The 18,847-nt window shown below is 46.3% G+C and overlaps 1 protein-coding gene and 1 long non-coding RNA gene across 8 annotated transcripts in view; one reads left to right on the forward strand and one right to left on the reverse strand.

Moving 5' to 3' along the window:
• Positions 1–18,847, forward strand: part of CCN5 (cellular communication network factor 5) — a 116,717-nt gene that overhangs the window by 85,866 nt on the left and 12,004 nt on the right. For 6 of the 7 annotated variants that reach the window (XM_053242866.1, XM_053242862.1, XM_053242864.1 and 3 more), the window contains 2 exons: positions 3,888–3,996; positions 13,391–13,607. In XM_053242866.1, coding sequence (XP_053098841.1) covers positions 3,895–3,996; positions 13,391–13,607 — 319 coding nt within the window. In that variant the 5' untranslated portion in view covers positions 3,888–3,894. Of the gene's footprint in view, positions 1–3,887; positions 3,997–5,832; positions 6,006–13,390; positions 13,608–18,847 lie in introns of those variants that run through there. The other variant, XM_053242869.1, reaches the window with a different exon arrangement.
• LOC128322118 (uncharacterized) lies at positions 1,645–18,018 on the reverse strand. The gene is made up of 4 exons (XR_008305531.1): positions 17,967–18,018; positions 3,870–3,960; positions 2,805–3,030; positions 1,645–1,735 (listed from the first exon to the last, which is right to left on the reverse strand). It is a non-coding gene; the product is annotated as an uncharacterized LOC128322118 (long non-coding RNA).

The following is an 18,847-nucleotide window of genomic DNA, read 5'->3' on the forward strand; positions in this document are numbered from 1 at the left end:
GGCATTGTTCGGTCCTCACAGGCAGTTAAAATGGCAATGAGTAAGAGTGAGACATTTTTTATGATGGTTCCGAAAGTATAGCATTGTCTTCCTGAAGACGTTAGAAAAGCTCCCTCTTTAAGCTTGCAGCTGGAGTGCAAGAACTTTCTCTCTTCCAACAGGCATTTGACCGATCTGGGTCTTGTTAATACTGTGTGTAGCTGATTTATTTGGTGGTATTTATTCTTTGTTTTTATAGTTCTGTTCTTATGCTGTGAGCCACTTTAAGACATTCCACCATTTGGAAAAGTAGCTTTAAAATGTTGCAAAAGAATTTTAAAAAATCTCACACAGAATGAAACAGGTTTTCCTGTATTGGATCATACACCCGTAATCCTTTAAAGTCCACGAGCTGCTTCTCTTCTGACCAGTTATGGCTTAGTCATCTGTCTCTCTTCCTTCATTCCTTCTAGCAAAATGCCTGACTATGATGGGTGGTGGTGGTGGTGGAAAAAGAGTCCACATGGAGCAGGGATTCCTGGGTAGGCACGTGCAATGTCTCTATTGGTGCTTGTCAGCACAGAGGATAGTAAAACAAGGTTTGGACTTTTGGTTCCTCCATTTGGAATATTACTGCTGCAACTAACAATGGATGTGTCCTGATCACCGTTAGCATTTGACTTGTGGTAGATAGTAATTTAACAGACTATCTACCATGTGTCAGATGTTAACTGTGATCAGGACACATCCATTGTTAGTGTGGACATCCAGAGTAGTTTCAAGAATCTCATGGGAAACAATAATAGACAGTGGCTGACATCCTGACTAAATTTACCCGTGCAACTTGTGCACACACAATGTTACTGGACTGACATACCCTTGCGCAGTATGCCAGCCAACCAGACCTCCCACAGTAAATCTTATTTGTTTGTTTGTTTATTTGATTTCTATACCTCCCTTCCAAAAATGACTCAGGGCAGTATTAGTCAGGATGTCAGCCAGTGTGGAGTGTTCTAGAGTAGACAAGTACTTCTAACTGAGCAAAGAGACACCTTTTAAAGTGGCAATTCTCTTATATTTAGCAGGGGGAGAGCAACTGGCCCTATCGAACCCCAGCACAGCATCCCTCCAGTGGCTGTTGCTGGAATCTGCCTTATGTTTCTTTTTAGATTGTGAGCCTTTTGGGGATAGGAGACCATCTTATTTATGCATTCTTTATTTTTCTATGTAAACTGCTTTGAGAACTTTGGTTGAAAAGTGGTATATAAATATCCGTCATCATCGTTGTTGTCATCGTCGTTGTAGCACCAGCAACTCGGTCCTCTTAGATAGAACTGATTCGATAGCATACCATTTTGTAAGGCAGTATTTTCCACACTCTCCAATTTATTGCAAGATAATAGGGCCTGGTGTTCTCTGTAACAGGGATTCCCAGATACCATTGACCACACTCCCATCATTCCCAGCCAAAGGCCACTGCAGCTGGGAGTAATGGGAGTTGTAGTCAACAGCATCTGGGAATCCCTGTTACAGGGAATACCAAGAGGGACCCACCCCCCTTTCTTCTTGATGGCAAAGCAAAGAGTAGTTGAAGGTACTGTACTGAAGGTACAGGACTAACGTACTGAATGAGAAGACATGGAGAACAAGAAGGAAACACACAAATTAGCTTCAGTATACATTTCCATAAAAGGCTTGATGAACATAATGGTCTGTTGCCTTCGTGCTCCGATTGTGAGCTTGCCAGAAGTATCTGCTGTGGGAAACAGGATGCTGGATTAGATGGACTTTTGTCTGATCCAGCAGGGCTCTCCTTATGTTTTTAGGACTGAGGTTGTTGTATAGGGATGTGCACGAAATGGTTCAGAGGCCATGTTGGAGGCCTCCGAACTGGTTCGGAAACGGACCAGTCCGGCGGTCTGACACTGAGGGGGGGGGTCTACCTTTAAGGGCGGGGGGGGTAGAACTTACCCCTCCCGCCGCTCTTCCCCCTCCGGCGCTGCTTTTTAAATTGAAGTTTTCGGGGCAGCAGCATTCCTCCCTGCCGCCCCTGCCCCCGTCATTGCCTGGAAGAAGGAGTAAGATGAGCATGCATGCGCGCGCACGCTACTTACGTCACACGCACGCTGTGTGTGATGTATGTGGCGCGCACGGCGCGCGCATGCATGCTCGTCTTACTCCTTCTTCCGGGCAACGACGGGGGCAGGGGCGGCAGGGAGGAACGCTGCCGCCCTGAAAACGTCAATTTAAAACGCAGCGCTGGAGGGGGAAGAGCGGCGGGAGGGGTAAGTTCTACCCCCCCCGCCCTTAAAGGTAGACCCCCCCCTCAGTGCCTGACCGCGCCGTGTGGTTCCGTGCACATCCCTATTGTTGTATGTGTTCCTAGTGCTTGGTGTCTATGCTTAGCATCTCTGCCACCGGCTGAAAATGAATCAAAGTTGAATTGCAGCCAGGAATAATTCATCAGTCTCAAAGATTAGCAGATGAAATTAACAGGTACCTTGGTGAATTTATGCACAGGTGCACTGGACTGTCATGACCCACATCCTCAGCAGCATTCAAAGTCTGGAAAGGCTAGCTGGACCAGTACTAGACTCGGACCCAGGCCCTGACACTAAGCAAGAGCTGAGGCCCATCAACCTGACTGCACAGTCCCCACAACTCACAACCCCTGAGCCTGACTCTTCTGAAGAACTATCCCCACCTATATTGGGGATCTCACACTCCCCCAAGCCTGCTCTCCCGTGCAGGCAGGGGCCCAGGAAGGATTTGCTGGAAAAGAGTGCAAGACTTAGACCAGGGGATTGTCCCTTTAAGACACTTACCTCTCTAAACAGTGGGTGGAGCTTGGGGGAAGGAATCTAGTCCTCAGGTCATTGGAGGCCTTGGTTGAACTCTGGATCCTATTGGAGCAAGGTGCTCACTTTGAGCTCTCCAAGGTCCTGCACCTCCAGTCTTGCTGTGCTTTCCCAAGTATACCTTGTTGTTCCTTGAGGGCACCCACTTGGAAGCAGGACAAGATCAGATGCACCATAAGAAAACAAAAAGGCTCTGATAGTGAAGAAGGAATTGTAGTCAAGGAGGAGGACAGCACAAGCTTTCCATTCAGATTAAAATCAACTATGAAAGAGCAGAGGCAAATATAACATTTTAAAGCAGTAGGGCAAGTTTGAAAGCATGCTCACCACATTCAGTACAACTTTTTTTGTACTATGCATGCTCTGAAAAACTAGTTCTGCAAGTTTTCAGCAAGATTCAGTCTGAACTGAGGAAAAGTCTGCTGTGGAAAGCATGTATTGGCTAACAACTGTGATTTTACCAACACAACACCCTTCCCCAGCCCCTGAATCAGTTTCAAAAATATATGTGGTGTTTTATTAAGGTAAAGTTAACAGTATTTGTGTAAAAATCTATGTAAGCCACTTCATTTATTTTTAAAAGGCAGATAGCCTGGCTGAAGTTGAATGTCAATGTGTGTGTGGGTGGGGTGGGAGAGAGAGAGAGAGAGACTGATGGGTGAATCCAGCATTTGACTGTCTGATATATATGGGGGTAGGGAAAATTGTAAAGCTGGGGATCTTTGTGAAGAGTATGTGACCATGGTTAAAATGTTACACCATTTTTTAGCCTAATGAAGTACGTGGTTATGCATGAAAGAAACCAGCAAGTGGAGTGCAAATCATGACAGATTCCAGTGCAGATCATCCCCTCTCATGCAAATATCAGTAGCAAATCACACACACTCACACAATCCAGACCTCACAAGATCTTGTGATGTTTACCAGAGACAACCAGCTGAGTCGATTTCAAAACAACCATCTAATCCTCCAGCATTCTCTGTAAAAAACAACCCTAAATGCTGTCATCATTCCTTTTGCAATGAAAAATACCTCTTGATTCTCCCCCAGCTTCCTCATGAGATGGTCTAGGACTTGTAGAGAGCAACACCCTGATCCGAAATTCATTATTCAGACATCAGTCCTGCCAAAATCAATGGGATCTTATCGAACAATGAAGGTAAAATTGAAACAGAAGAGAAATGAAGCAAGTAAGACTATTAGTAGCCCTTTCACTGGCCTCACACATGCATGCTCATTGGCTTGCTGCAGGCTGTGACAGCTTGCATGTGTGACTGAGCCATCACAAGTCAAAGACTACGATATCACCTTGGGCACAATTCTTGTCAATGGAATTGGCATATTCATCTGCGATTCATCAAGTGTTTGACCTAGACATGTATAGAAAATTCACAGAATAAGGTGGTAGAATGGACTGTGCCACTTCGGGCTGTGGGTAAGACCTTTTTGAATTCTTTCCTATGTGAAAAACAAAAACAAAGTCCACCCTTCAAGTAAAACCAACCAACCAACCAGCAAATTAGGTTTAGAGGGAGAGTTCTAGGCTAGTCCACTCTCTGCTGTGCTAGTTTTCTACTTGCAGGGAAACTTGATGCAGCAGAAATTCAAAAACATGACACCCCCCCCCCAACCTGTATTCTAAAGTGGTACAGTCCACTCCACCACTTCTTCCTCACATTGTTCTGCTGCATATGTAAACCAGACCTTTGTCTAAACTGGAGAGACAGGGTGCATGCAAATAGTGGTGGCCCATATAACGGGATGGGTGGCAGGCATTAAGCTTTAGTAATGACCAAAGCAGAAAGGGGCCCCCTGGCCTTACCAGTGTGATGCAGTGCATGACCAGTAGCACCTGGAATAGGCTGGTGGTGCCACACTGGGCACTGCTGGTCATCCAGCAGCCATGCCTTTGTGTGGTGCTGCCCCTGCCTCTGTGCTATCACCAAGTGGCCCCCACTTCTAACTAGGGAAGTCTCGCATTACTAAGTGAGGAGAGCTGGTCTTGTGGTAGCAAGCATGAATTGTCCCCTTTGCTAAGCAAGATCTGCCCTGGTCTGCATTTGAATGGGAGACTACATGTGTGAGCACTGTAAGATATTCCCCGATGGGGCTGCTCTGGGAAGAGCACCAGAAGGTTCCAAGTTCCCTCCTTGGCATCTTCAGATAGGGCTGAGAGAGAGACTCCTGCCTGCAACCTTGGTGAAGCTGCTGCCAGACTATGTAGACCAGGGATTCTCAATGTTGGGTCCACAGATGTTACTGGACTTCAGCTCCCATAATCCCCAGCACCAGTGGCCTTTGGTTGGGGATTATGGGAGTTGAAGTCCAATAACCTCTGGGGACCCAACGTTGAGAATCCCTGGTGTAGACAATACTGAGCTAGATGAACCAAGGGTCCAACTCGGTAGAAGGCAGCTTCCTAGGTTCCTAAGTGTGGCGGCTCAAGACCTCTGTGTGCTAAATGCACCCCTCTTGTGTGCACCACCTCCTCCCCCTTTTTAAAAATGCAGGGTCACGAGGGCATCTTGCTGCTACATGGATACCCCAATAAGCCTGGGGCAACCACCTCACTTCATAGAATGGCTGTCCTGCTTCCTCTCCTTGGTCTCCAATCATCAGCAATGTCTGCTTACAACTATCCAACCCTACCTTATGAACTGCTGTTGGATGCCAATCGGCTCCAGGAGTCCAAGCTTTCACACTACACAGAACTTTTGCCCGTCCAAGAGCTCTGTGTCTCCTGAAAACATACTATCACACCAAGAGAAACCTGCCCAGTCAGAGATGCACCTTATCCATTTGATATCTTGACTGTTTTCTTCCCTCTCCTGCTTCTGTAACCTGCACACAGCAAAGTTTCCCTTCTGTGTGCTTTGTCAATGAGTTGCATGTTCTCACCTTGAGGTGAATGGAAACGTTAACTGGAATGTGGTTGTGGGGGGGGGGGAGGGGGGAGAAACAACTTGATGCTTGTCCAAACCTACTCATGTTTATACTGGAGCCTGGGAGTGACATCAGAGCAGGGAAGAATATAAACACTTGCAGGACTTTACTCGCAGACTTTAAAAACGGCAGACACGAGGCTGTCTCTAAACTGCCTGGGATGGGATGTGAAGTGTCAGAATGAAACTCCAACTTCTCTTGATCTCCTTCTGTCTCCTTTCCAAGGTAAGGAAGCTGGGAAATGTTAGCTTAGATGGTCAGGATGTATTTATTTATTTATTGCCTCCTCCACTTACAAAGTAATTTATAATCAAGAGAGTCCAGTTTGGCAACTGCAATAATTCAAGGATGTCATAAAGACTAATGGTCTTCAATGTGCATGCTTAAGTGTCATGTGTATGCAGAAGATGGAGAACATGCTGTCGAGAATACATGTTACAAAGCCAACTTTTAAAATTCATTGGCCAAAATATACATCCAGTGTAACTGCTTTAGCATCTGTGGTCCCATATTTTGGTGGGACCCCCACATCTGGCTCTTCTTCATTAATTGTGCTGGTTTCACAGGCATGCTCTTTTAGCTTAGCTTAGGATTCTGAACAACAATCAATTAAATAGTTTCTTCTGCATGCTTAGTTCTCTGTGTTACAACCCTACAACGGCAGAATGCCAAGCAGCTGGCATTATTTTTCAAGATTGCTCAACTGTTGTCCAATTTTTGCTCCAAAAATACAGAAAGCCACATGTACAGCTGATGCCTCCTGCAGAATTGCTTAGAATGAACAACATAGGCGAGAGAGGGAGGGAGAGAGAATGGAGCCCAAAAAGCAATTTAAATGAGACATTTTCCAGTGGTTTTGGACTGCTGCTTGAATTCCAAATTTTGGACATACTGCAAGTGCTGAGACTGTTATAATGGCATGCCTACTTGAATCCTAAGACACAGACTTGAGGCCTGTGACCATTAGACTAAGTGTCACTTAAGGACACTTCTCTAAACCAGGGAAAGATAAAACCGATCAGATCGTACCAAATTTGCAACAAATTTCCATCCAAGTATAATATGTAGTGGACTGAAGAAAGCCCATTAAAATAAATCATATACCCTCAACAATTATAACTTAGCTGTACAGGCAGGTCAATTCTGTCCTAATGACAGAATCCTTTTATTCCCAGACAAAAAAATTGGTTGCTAGCTCTTGTGCTTTTATCTTAGATAGTATAATGAGAGGGTTTTTTTTTTAACCTTTTGCTGCACATTAAGCCCTGATACAGCCACGAGTGCCATTCATAATTAATATTGGCTGGTGTTCAGAGCAAGGAAGTGTCAATACAGTGAGAGGAGCAGGTTAACATCCAGATTAACTTCACCAGTGCACTAGGGAAGGAGCCATTTTTGATGATTCCCCTTCTCCAGAAGCCCTCTGTGCCAATTGAAAATATTTATTTATACAATATAAAAATAAAAAAATAAACCACTTCCACCGAATTTTAAAAAAATAATAAAAACAATTCACAGAATAAATAATTAAAACTATTTCACAGAGTAAAACAATTAAACAGTTTAAAATTAGTTTTAATTTTAAAATGCCTGAGAAAACAGGTGTGTCTTAAGGGTCTCTTTAAAAGGAACCAGAGATGGAGAAGCTCTTATTTTGACAGGGAGTGCATTCTAAAGCCCTGGGGCAGCCACAGAGAAGGCCCAGCCCCAAGTAACCACCAGACGAGCTGATGGCAACTGGAACTGGACCTCCCCAGATTATCTTCATAGGCAACAGAGTTCATGACAAGGGAGGCACTCTCTTAAGTACCCTGGACCTAAGCTGTTCAGGGCTCTATAGGTAATAACCAGCACTTTGTATCTCGCTCAGAAACATAGCAGCAGCCAGTACAACTCTTTCCGAATCAGAGTTATATGGTCCCTTTAGGTTGTCCCAGAGACCAACCTGGTTGCCACATTCTGTACTAGTTGTAGTTTCTGGACTAGATAAAAATGGCAGTCCCACATAGGGTGCATTAACAGTAGTCAACCCTGGAAGTTACCAGCATATTTACTACTTTATAAAGGCCATTTACCTTCAGAAATTGACATAGCTGACATGTTAGCTGAAGCTAATAAAAAGCACTCCTGGCCACTGCCTCAACCGGAGAAACCAGAGAGAGTTTTGGATCCAGGTGTTCTCCCAAGCTACATATCTGATATTTTGTGGGGAGTGTAACCCCATCCAGAACAGGCAGATCTAAAACATCTCTCAGGTCTTGACCACCACAACCAGTACCTCCATCTTATTTGGATTCAGCTTTAATTAGTTATCCCTCATCCAGCCCATTACTACCTCCAGGCAGGCATTTAGGGAAGTTATGCCATTTCCTCATGAAGCTGAGAGGAGAAATAGACTTGGGTGTCGTCAGCATATTGATAGAACCCTGCACCAAGTCTCCTGATCATCTCTCCCAGCAGTTTCATGTAGGTGTTGAAGAGCATTAGAGACAGTATGGAGCCTTGTGGAACTCCATACAGTAACTCTTGCTTTGCAGAGCAACAGTCTGCAAATGACACCATCTAGAATTTACCCAAGAACTAGGAATGGAACCACTGTAAAACAGTGTCACCTAATCCCACCTCCCTCAAATGACTCAGAAGGATACCATGGTTGATGGTATCAAAAGCTGCCGAGATATCCAAAAGGATCAGCAGAATCACACTCCCTCTGTCAGTACCTAATTGGAGATCATCCATCATGCCAACCAAGGCAGTCTCAACCTCGTAGCCTGATTGAAAGGCAGTTTGAAATGGGTCTAGATAATCAGTTTCTTCCAGGACTGTCTGGAGCTGAGAGGCCACCACTCTCTCAATCACCTTGCCCAACATGGGAGAGTAGAGACGAGCCTATAGCTGCCTAACTCTGAGGGGGTCCAATGTAAGTTTTTTCAAGTATGGTCTAATGATAGCCTCCTGAAGAAAAGGTTGCATCCTAACCTCCCTTAGAGAAGCATTTATGATGTTTACCAGACCCTCTCAGATAATCTGATTGTTAGATAAAATAAGCCAAGTTGGGCAAGTGTGAAGAGAGCCGGTGGTAGGATGCACAGTCCGAAACAGCTTGACCCCATCCTCAGGAGTCACAAACTGAAAGTGATTCAACTTGACCACATACGAGGAGTTGCAGGATACCTCCATAACAGACTCTGCCTTAATTGTAGAACCCACTTTGGCCTGAATATGAGATTTTGTCCACAGGGGGGAAATCATTAAAAGCATCACATTGGGTAAGTGATGGTTACAAATTTGGATTCAAGAGAGTTGGGGCTCATACTAGCCCTCTCACAACACTAGACAACTCCGCTGGATGTGAACTTGAGGATACAATGTGGGCAAAAGAGAATTGCTTCTTTGTCATATGTATTGCCAGAGCATAGATCAGGACTGCTCAACTTTGGCCCTCCTGCAGATGTTGGCCTACAATTCCCATAATCCCTGGCTATTGGCCACTGTGTCTGGGGATTATGGGAGTTGTAGTTCAAAAACAGCTGTGGGGCCCAAGTTGAGCAGGCCTGGCATAGATCTTCAGATGTGCTCTATGTTGCAACCTGTCGGATTCGAGTCGAGTCTTTCTCCATTTGTGCTCTAGTCATCTACCTCGCCACTTCAAATCCCATAACTCTTCTGAATACCACAAGACTAATTTTGAAGCAGGTTGGAGAGGACACTTAGGAGCGATTGTGCCTACTGCTCTAGTGAGTTCTTTCTTCCAAGTTTGCACTGGAGCACCGACAGAATCATTGATGAAACCAGCTCGAAACCCTTCCAAGGCTTCTTGGAATCCTATTGGATCCAGTAACCTTCTCGGGCAGAATAACCTAATGGGTCCTTCATCCCTGCAGAGGTGGGTTGTGGTTTCAAATCCTACTTTAACCAGAGTGGTCCATCCATGACAATGGGGAAATTACAGGAGTCCTCATGCACAGAACACTACCCTGATCAGAGTAAAAGACCAAATCGAGTGTGTGACCAGCAACATGCATCAGTCCAAAGACCACTTTGGATAGGTCCATAGTTGTCATGGTTGCTATGAACTCCTGAACTGCTCCTGACAACCCGGTCCCATTGTGAACATTGCTGTCCCCTGCCACCAACAGTCTGGATGACTCCAATGCCAATCCTGCAACCAGGTCCTTCAGCTCATTTAGAGACTCTCTTGAACAACGAAGCAATCTATACACAACAGTAGTCCCAATCTATCCTTGGTCCCTAAGCTTAGGTATAGACACTCTATATGGACCAATTCTCTGAGAGGGATCCTGGTAAGGGAGACAGTGTTCTTGTATACCACAGCCAGGCCACCTCCCTGCCCACATCCTCTCACCTGTTCCAGCACAGAGTATCCTGCTGGGGGAAGCTGGGACCAGACTGGACCACTAGCCTCCCCCGACCAGGTCTCCGTACAGCTCCTGCATCCAAAAAGCAGGTCAGCTCCTTCATCCAAAATCAAATCATGGATGATCTCTGGTTTGTTTTAGACTGACCTGGGATTACAAAAGAGCAAGGTAAGGTGCTGTGGGTCACTGGCACTGCTCCCCAAGGTCAAAGAGCTAATAGGCCAGCTGGAAGGAGAAACAGCTATTAAGTTTCTGATTTCCCTTTCCCTGTAATGGCCTGCTGACCTGCCAACACCATGGCCTTGTTGACTGCCCACCACCATGGGAATGGCCACCCCAAACATGTCTCTGAGGTCTGCACAGCCACTTCCTGGGGAAGGAGAGGTCTTCAAAAACCGCCCCTTGCCTGGTGCAGTTAGCCTGGAAGTGCTGTTAGTTTGTTCCTCTCTCTGCACCACAGCTTCTTGCTCTGAATGTCAGCCAGTGTGTTCAAACAGGGCTCTTGTGAATGACTGGATATGTTTTGCTTCCAAGTCCTATGAGGGAGATAAATGACCCCATTCTGTGATTTATATGCAGCAAACAATAGCATCACAATAAAATGCATTTCCCCCCTTTTCAGTTTGCAAACCCATTTGCATCCAAAAGAAAATCTTTTCATGTTGAGGCTATTGTTTTCTGCATAATTTTCCTGTATATAAACCATATAAATGGGTTAGAGGAGGAAAGCAATGCAGATGAGTCACCCATTGTAAGAGGATATCTTCAGGCAGCTTCTCATACAATTCTTGGCCCTTGTCAACTCAGTAGCCTAAGCGTGAGTTGTCATGGATACTGAATCCCCCTCTGGTTTCTTCAGAGAGCAAGAAGTACTTCAGGCTGTGTTCACACAGGTTGCCCAACATTCTAACAAAGCGCTTGTGAAAATATGCTAAGCGAAGGCAGGAAGCAATGGAAGAGGAGAGAAGCAGGAGGAGAAAAGTGGGTGGTGGAGGAAGCAGGAGGAGGCAGGCGAGGCACATCTTGCAGGCACCCCAATAATTTTCTGCTTGAGGCATCCAGCTTACCTCGCCTCATGGAGTGACTGTGAGGAGACACCAGCCTTTGGAGATATGTTCTGCTGGGCTGAATAAAGAGAGTGATTCTCCTGCTAAATATAAGAGATCCACCACTTTGAAGGTTCAATTCAGTTTGAAAGGCCAATTTCATGCTAGGAATCATTAGGAAGAAGATTGAAAATAAAACTGCTAATGTTATAATGCCCATATGCAAAATTTTGGTGCGACCACACTTGGAGTACTGCATACAATTCTGGTCACCATACCTAAAGGACGACATTGTAGGACTGGAAAAGGTGCAGAAGAGGGCAACCAAGATGATCAAGGGCCTAGAGCACCTTTCTTATGAGGCAAGGCTCCAACACCTGGGGCTATTTAGTTTAGAAAAAAGACTACTGTGGGGAGACATGACAGAGGTCTATAAAATCATGCATGATGTGGAGAAAGTTGATAGATATGTTTCTCCCTCTCACATAACACTAGAACCAGGGGTCATCCCATGAAATTGATTGCCAAGAAATTTAGGATCAACAAAAGGAAGTACTTTTTCACACAACGCATAATCAACCTGTGGAATTCTCTGCCACAAGATGTGGTGACAGCCTATAACCTGGGTGGCTTTAAGAGGGATTTGGATAACTTCATGGAGGAGAGGTCTATCAACAGCTACTACTTTGAGGGCTGTGGGCCACCTCCAGCCTCAGAGGCAGGATGCCTCTGAGTACCAGTTGCAGGGGAGTAACAGCAGGAGAGAGGGCATGTCCTCAGCTCCTGCCTGTGGGCTTCCCAGCAGCATTTGGTGGGCCTCTGTGTGAAACAGGATGCTGGACTAGATGGGCCTTGGGCCTGATCCAGCAGGGCTGTTCTTATGTTTTTAAAGTTTCCTCTTTACCCACATAGCAGGGTGGCGGACGATTCTAGTTCTTTTTGCTCCTCTCAGCACTGAATCTAAATTAAGAACAGATCAATATTGCTTTTCTAGCATTTTCTATGAATGATGCCAGTAGGTGGGAAATTGTATGTACAGAATGATAATGAATGAATTCTTGTTTCTGCCTATGCAGAGGAAAACCTGCTGGACTCTGCACTTGTACAGCACCTAACTGGCAGCATGCTCAGTCAGGAACTTATGCAAACATACGTAACTGTCTATTCCATGGCCAGGTAGTTCAGTTGTGCAATTATATGCTGAAGCTGGTGATCAATAATAGGCTGATTTATACAACCCAACTCAGGGTAGGAAGAGCATCCAGCCGGGGTAGGAAGAGCCGGGCGTGCTCTGCTGTCACATGATCTGCCATCATGTGAACTCAAGAACAAGGCAGGAGGATCATGTGGGAGGCAGGAGCTGGGTCAGAGGGAGATTATCTCCCCAGCATTTAAGCAAGGGTGGATGAAAAACCACCACTCCCAGTCAACAATCACTCCCCCTCCTCCAGTGTACTCTCTAACAGGGATTCCCAGATGTTGTTGACTACAACTCCCAAAATCCCCAGCCAAAGGCCCCTGCAGCTGGGGATGCTGGGAGTTGTAGTCAACAATATCTGGGAATCCCTGTTAGAGGGAAGAGCGCCCTCCTTCTATCTTCCCTTTTGAGTCCCCCCAACTATGCACCGACTTTTCTAGCCTGGCTGGTTGCTGCTCCTACCCTGATAGGGACCGTGTGAACTAGCCTAATGCGAATACAATCAAGTCACACTTTCCTTGGTTCCATCTATCAAAGTTGACCTTTGGTAGAGAAGTAACCTTTGCTTATGCAGTGCTGCTAGTAAAGGATCATGCAAAATGCTGCATACTTTTGGCTTCCGTTGATCTGCTGTGAATTAAACTACTTGTGGAGTTCGTCTCTCAAGAAACAGTTCTTGCCAAACCTATTTTATACCTTTTTCTGGAGGCCTTCTGTTCTCTTGAGCTGTTCCCACTCATTTCTAGGAGGGCTTATATGTCTGTTCCCTGTAACAGGGATTCCCAGAGGCTGTTGACTACAACCCCCATAATCCCCAGCCACAAGCCATTGATTGCAGCTGGTGATGATGGAGTTGTAGTCAACAACCTCTGGGAATCTCTGTTACAGGGGACACTGAGGGACACCATCCAGGAGACTGTACCCTAAATAAGCACCTAAAAATACCATGATATCAGAAGTTTGCTCTCCCTCCTTCTTTCTTCCCAGGTGTATGCTCAGCTCTGCCCAACTCCATGCTATTGCCCTTGGCTCCCTCCCCAATGCCCTCCCGGCTCCCCCTTGGTTCTGGATGGATGCGGCTGCTGCAACATCTGTGCCCGCAGGCTGGGAGAGCCCTGCAACTACCTTCACGTGTGCGATAAGAGCCAGGGACTTATCTGTGATTACAGCAACACTCCTATGGGGAGGAGAGGAACCTGCAACTGTGAGCAAAGTACCCTTGTTACTCTTTTCAGGAGGAATCCCTGCAGCTTAGGGGGCAAAATTGGCTCCCTTAAACTGAATGGAGCCATAAGAGTCTACTGCATGCAGAAAGAATGGCCATGTGGCTAGGAAAAACGCGGGATGTTTCTGAGATGAAAGCATTCACCCCTTTATTCGACTACAAGATCTCTCTTAGATATGTGTGTTGGGGCCAAACTAGACGTGAATATTATGCAACATTATGCAAGCATTCCCTTGCTTTCCCTTGCATTCATAATATTATGCAAGCTTTCACGCCTTTATTTGACTACAAGATCTCTCCTAGACGTGTATGTTGGGGCCAAACTAGATGTGAATATTGATAGATTTCCTGTCTTTTTATTTAAAAAGTGGCTGACATGCTATTCATCATTAGGCATGAGGTATAACCTAACATTTACACACGAGTGCTGTTGAATAATTGCAAAACATTGCACAAATTGAGCTGTGTGACAGTGAAGCCATTATATATTATATGGCAGTTGACACAATTGCTAAGAGGGTAGGACAAGTATCCTACGAAGCTTCTGAAGCTATGTGCGCTCCTGAATTTTGATTGGCTGTTAGCAAATGGCTAGGCAAGAGGAGGGGGGTGATAGTCTCTAAGGAAGAAGGAGCTGGGTTGGATGGCTTTTCCTCTTACCTGTCGTAAATCTGTTAGCTCGGCTCACCCAACAGGATTTACAACCCACTTCAGCACTCCCCCTGTGAGTTAACATAAAGTAGCAAAGAAGCTACGTGAAGAAAATAATAGGCTCACAAAGAAAATAGTAAATGAACTAAGTCCCCCTGAACTGAACTAGGTACCCCCCTCTAACAATAACTGAGTAATAAGTGAAAAGAAAACACAGAGCAAAGAATGAAAAGAGTGAAGGACACCAGAAACAAGGAATTATTGGAACAAAACAGGAAAGCATAAACAAGGCAAACTGGAACTTGGAAAAGTTAGGAATTCAAATAGCACACTGTCTGTGGCCAGCGAAAGTTGCAAACAGCATCTGAGCAATTGAGAGACTGCTAAATATATATGGCTCAAGAGAACCAGCAGCCAATCAGGCTTCCCTGAGTCAGCACTTCAGCTTCCTCTCTTGTGATCTCCTGCGCCTGCATGACTCCACTGAGCTTGCCTCTTGAGACACCTTCTCAAGACAGGTGAAATCCCAGGCTCCTCCCCATCAGAAATCATGTCTGGCAGCTGTTGCAAATCCTCAGCTCCAGAGTCTGGTCTCCCTGCCAAATCCTGTTGCTGTGCCACTGAGCCCTCACTAGCAGGCGAATCCTCCCATTCCTGCTCTGACTCTTCTGAGTCAGAAGTCAGAGCCATGACATTACCTCATTAAAGGGCTGGGTATAAGTGCTGGGTAGGAGGACAGCACCATCCAATACATCTCCTGTCTCACAGATGATCACTTCCCTCTCCTTCTATGTAGTTATTATTAATTAATTAATTAACTAACTAATTAATTCAATTTCTATACTGTCCTTCCAAAAATGGCTCAGGGCAGTTTACACAGAGAAATAATAAATAAATAAGATGGCTCCCTGTCCCCAAAGGGCTCACATTCTTAAAAAAAACCCCACAAGATAGACACCAGCAACAGTCACTGGAGGTAGTGTGCTGAGGGTGGATAGGGCCAGTTACTCTCCCCCTGCTAAATAAAGAGAATCACCATGGTAAAAGGTGCCTCTTTGCCCAGTTAGCAGGGGATGCTAACAGATGATAGGAACATAGGAAGCTGCCTTATACTGAGTCAGACCATTGGTCCATCTAGCTCAGTATTGTCAACACAGACTGGCAGAGGCTTCTCCAAGGTTGCAGGCATGAGTCTCTCTCAGCCCTATCTTGGAGATGCCAGGGAGAGGACTTGGGAACCTTATGCATGCAAGCAAGCAGGTGCTCTTCCCAGAGTGGCCCCATCCCCTAAGGGGGATATCTTACAGAGGTCACACATATAGTCTCCCATTCAAATGCAAACCAGGGCAGACCCTGCTTGCAAGGGGACCATTCATGCTTGTTACCACAAGACCAGCTCTCCTTCCTGATAGAAAACCAGGAGCATGCACACAGCTCTCAAAGCTTCATAGGAGACTTGTCCTACCCTCTTACCAATTGTATGAACTGCCTTATTGGCTTCACTGTCATGCAGTTCCCTGGGTGCAATTTTGTACCTGCCCAGCAGCGCTCTTGTGTGTCATCTGTGTATGGATGTGACGTCCCACTGCTTGCATGACATTGCATAGCATGTCAGCCAGTGATAACAGCAGCTGCAGGGGCTGGTAGGAGAAGATTCGGATTAGGGCTGGGGTCCTGGAGGAATTTTAAAATGTTTTTCAGATTAGAATTCCTCCCTTGATGCTGTCCTCCTTTGTCATGCAGGGTAAAACATGCAGGTATCATACAGCTTCAGGAAATGTGTATCCAGCTAGGAAAACAGCACCAGCCTAATCCACCCTCCCACTGCGCCATGGTCTGATTGGAACCCTTCCCCACCTAGAATTTTCTAGGGCTGCTAGAAACTCAGAAACACAACCCTATTCCAACTCTATTCCAAGTTACATCTAGGAATCAGTTTGTTCCATTTAGTGAGAAAAGGCTCCATTAAATGCCAAATACTAACACTGGACAAGTGAGATATTTTTACTAGTCGCTGATAGCAGAGAGGACATGGAGCAGCAAGTGTAAGCAGCAGAATAGGATTCAAAGCTGATGCCTTGTCTAAAGGGTGCCAATGTTGAGGCTATAGATACATCAAAGCCACTCCAGAACTTAGGAAGCTGCCGTATGCCGAGTCAGACCATTCGTCCATCTAGCTCAATATTGTCTACACTGACTGACAGTAACTTTCCAAGGTTTAATGCAGTAACTTTCCAAGGTTTCTCTCCCATCCCCACCTGGGTGCTTTCCAGTTTACATGCTACAACAGTGTCGCTATGTATCTGCTAAGTGTGCTTCCGTACTTCCTGGATTGTTGTGACATTGCAGTCCCTGCACTGTCAGCAAAGTGATGTTCACATTTCCAATGCCTTCTCTCAGATTTTATCTTTGCATTAGAGTGCTACAATGTTGCATGTGCACCACAAAAAAGTAGCTGTATTTTCCCGTTCTAGGAGGTTTGCGCAAGCTAGAAAAGTCTGCTCCCCCTGCTGGTGGCTTTGCACAACAAACGGCTGGACCTTTACTTTATGTTTTCAATATGATCCTGCCCAGCCAAAGCATTTTACCGCTGTTGTCGCGTGCAATCTGGAAAGCACCCTGGAGATGCCAGGGAATGACTTGAATTCAGTTTATTTGTCACACTTTAGCCTCATGATGTAGAAGCAAAACTCAGAGTGTGGCTATGCAGAGTGTGGTCCCTGCTAGGGGTGTGTCCGAACCGGTCTGGAGGCCATTCTAAAGGCCTCCGAACTGTCCAGACCGGTTCGGACTTGGCTGGTCCGGGTCCGGGTGGGGGGTCTTCCTTTAAGGGCAGGAGGGCTTGCTTACCCCTCCCGCCTCTTTGCCCCCTCCAGCGCCCGTATTCTATTGTGTAATTGGGGTGCTGGAAACCAGCCGCCCCAGCCCCCCCCCGCCGCCCCCCCGTGAGCGGATTAGGGGCAAAAGAAAGCTACTGCCGGCCTCCCGCCCCACTCCCTCCCACCTGCCGCCCCCCCCCGAGTGCTCACCACATTGTTTGCCAAAAAAAGAGAGGAGCTCGCGAACAGAGCTCCTCTCTCGCCAAACTCTCAGGCCCAACTGGGGCCTTGTGCGCGCGCGCGATAGGACACCTGATCTAATGGAACTTCCGCCAGAGGCCCGGTCTACCCGCCGGGAAGAGGCTGGGTAGACCTCCGTGCGGGAGGGTGGGAGGGCGGCAGTAGCTTTCCTTTGCCCCTAATCCGCTCGCTGGGGGGGTGGCTGGGGCGGCTGGTTTCCAGCGCCCCAATTACACAATAGAATATGGGCGCTGGAGGGGGCAAAGAGGTGGGAGGGGTAAGCAAGCCCTCCCCGCCCTAAAAGAAAGGCCCCCCTTCGGTGCTGGTCCAGACTGCTCCGGACCATGCACATCTCTAGTCCCTGCCACCTGCCTGGTCGCCCACATGCTCTCCTTGCTACCTCTGGCCTGCCGTGGTGCATTATAATGACATTACCGCATGACATGGTGATGTGATTGTAACACGCCGCACAGCAGGCTGGCTACCTAGAAGCAGCCAGAAGTGGCAAGAGCAGCAGGCAGAAGTGGCGAGGGGAGTAAATAGGCAGCCAGGTATACAACAGGGATGGGAAGGCCTGCTCAGTCACCTACCCACTTGTTTGCTCGCACCTGTGGGGGTGTCACGTTACCTGGGTCATTAGCACCTCTCCCCACTTGGCGCCGTAGGTGACTGCCTTGTTTGCCTGGAAGACAGCTGGCCTTGGTTAGGAAACAGCTGCATCGCTGGAGAGTTAAGGGCCATTGTGATATCAGCAGCCTATGAACCAATAATCTTCCTTTGCCCTCCCCACATTTTGCATTTTCAAACCTTCTGAGCTCTGAATGGGCCATGCTGCAGATTTCAGACTTTCCCACTGTTTGGTGAGCTATCTCGCTAGAAAAGGATAATGCTATCACAGTCACATAAATCAACATTTTTGATTACAGTTCAGGAAGTAGGTACACAGTGCAAGCTTGGTTTCACATCACAACTGTGTCTTCTCTAGTCTTTCTCTGGAGCTCCCATGGTAGCTGGCAGGAACGCAAACAAAACTTAGCAAATATGCCCTGATTTCCTGTCCTGCTTGGAGAGTTCAGGTCAGCTGACAGGGATGTGAGCTAAACAAACATCAGCCCTTTGCAAAATAACGTGACCTAACTAGGAACAAAATCACTGTTCCCCCTTAGAAAACTCTCAAGAAAGGGCAAAAGAACTGTGATCAGCTCGTGGGCCTTTCTTTCTACAATACTACAGTTTGAGGATTCTTGAGACATATCTTGGGGGTTAGTATATTTGGTGGGCAAATAAAGTAGTGAGGAAGGCTGTTTTGCGATCTGAAAAATGCAGATGCAGTTAAGATAATAAACAACGGTTTCAGACAAGTGGGAATCAATTTTTGAGGAACATGGAATAACAAGAACAATTTGGTAACAATTTGTTATGGGGCAGCTAACAAATAAAGTTGTTGTTGTTATGATTCTTTTTGTTGTTGTAGTTATGCTATTTACACACAGTCTACCAGATGTTATT

The sequence above is a fragment of the Hemicordylus capensis genome, chromosome 4 (assembly GCF_027244095.1).
Source record: "Hemicordylus capensis ecotype Gifberg chromosome 4, rHemCap1.1.pri, whole genome shotgun sequence".
Lineage (NCBI taxonomy): Eukaryota > Metazoa > Chordata > Lepidosauria > Squamata > Cordylidae > Hemicordylus > Hemicordylus capensis.